General features: G+C 35.5%; 1 protein-coding gene across 1 annotated transcript in view; it reads left to right on the top strand.

Annotated features, from left to right (window-relative positions):
- The window catches only part of LOC117009716 (splicing factor U2AF 65 kDa subunit-like), a 21,388-nt gene extending 20,845 nt beyond the window's left edge, over positions 1–543 (top strand). The window contains 1 exon segment of the mRNA XM_033084034.1: positions 515–543. Within this exon segment, the coding sequence (XP_032939925.1) occupies positions 515–543 (29 nt within the window).
- The last annotated feature ends 503 nt before the right edge of the window (positions 544–1,046 follow it).

Raw genomic sequence — 1,046 nt, 5'->3', positions numbered from 1 at the left:
ATTTTTTCACCATTTTTTAAACGTTTTTTGGCCGTTTTTCGACGCCGTTTTCGCGATTTTGACCAGATTTTTTGGGGATTTTTTCTGGAAATTTCAGGAATTTGATAATTTTGTTGATCCTCACCTTGTCTAGATCAGCATGAAGACCACAAAAAACCCTAAAAATTCCCATTTTTTCACCGTTTTTTCACCATTTTTTGACCATTTTTTCACCATTTTTTCACCATTTTTTCACCGTTTTCGACACCGTTTTCGCGATTTTGACCGGATTTTTTTGGGGATTTTTCTGGAAATTTTAGGAATTTGATAATTTTGTTGATCCTCACCTTGTCCAGGTCAGCCTGAACACCACAAAAATCCTAAAAATTCACAATTTTTCACCATTTTTTCACCATTTTTTCACCATTTTTTCACCGTTTTCGACGCCGTTTTCGCGATTTTGACCGGATTTTTTTGGGGATTTTTCTGGAAATTTCAGGAATTCGATAATTTTGTTGATCCTCACCTTGTCCAGGTCAGCATGAAGACCACAAAAAGCCCTAAAAATTCACAATTTTTCACCATTTTTTCACCATTTTTTAACTGTTTTTTGGCCGTTTTCGACGCCGTTTTCGCGATTTTGACCGGATTTTTTGGGGATTTTTCTGGAAATTTCAGGAATTTGATAATTTTGTGGATCCTCACCTTGTCCAGGTCAGCATGAAGACCACAAAAAACCCTAAAAATTCCCATTTTTTCACCGTTTTTTTCACCATTTTTTCGCCATTTTTTCACCGTTTTCGACGCCGTTTTCGCGATTTTGACCGGAATTTTTGGGGATTTTTCTGGAAATTTCAGGAATTTGATAATTTTGTTGCTCCTCACCTTGTCCAGGCCAACATGAAAACCACAAAAAACCTGAAAATTCCCTTTTTTTTCACCATTTTTTCACCATTTTTTGACCATTTTTTGACCATTTTTTGACCATTTTTTCACCGTTTTCGTGATTTTGACCGGATTTTTTTGGGGATTTTTCTGGAAATTTTAGGAATTTGATAATTTTGTTG

The sequence above is a fragment of the Catharus ustulatus genome, chromosome 35 (genome assembly GCF_009819885.2).
Source record: "Catharus ustulatus isolate bCatUst1 chromosome 35, bCatUst1.pri.v2, whole genome shotgun sequence".
In the NCBI taxonomy this organism is placed as follows: Eukaryota; Metazoa; Chordata; class Aves; order Passeriformes; family Turdidae; genus Catharus; species Catharus ustulatus.
Note: the sequence above shows the minus strand (reverse complement) of the source record. Positions and strands in the feature narration are given on the sequence as shown.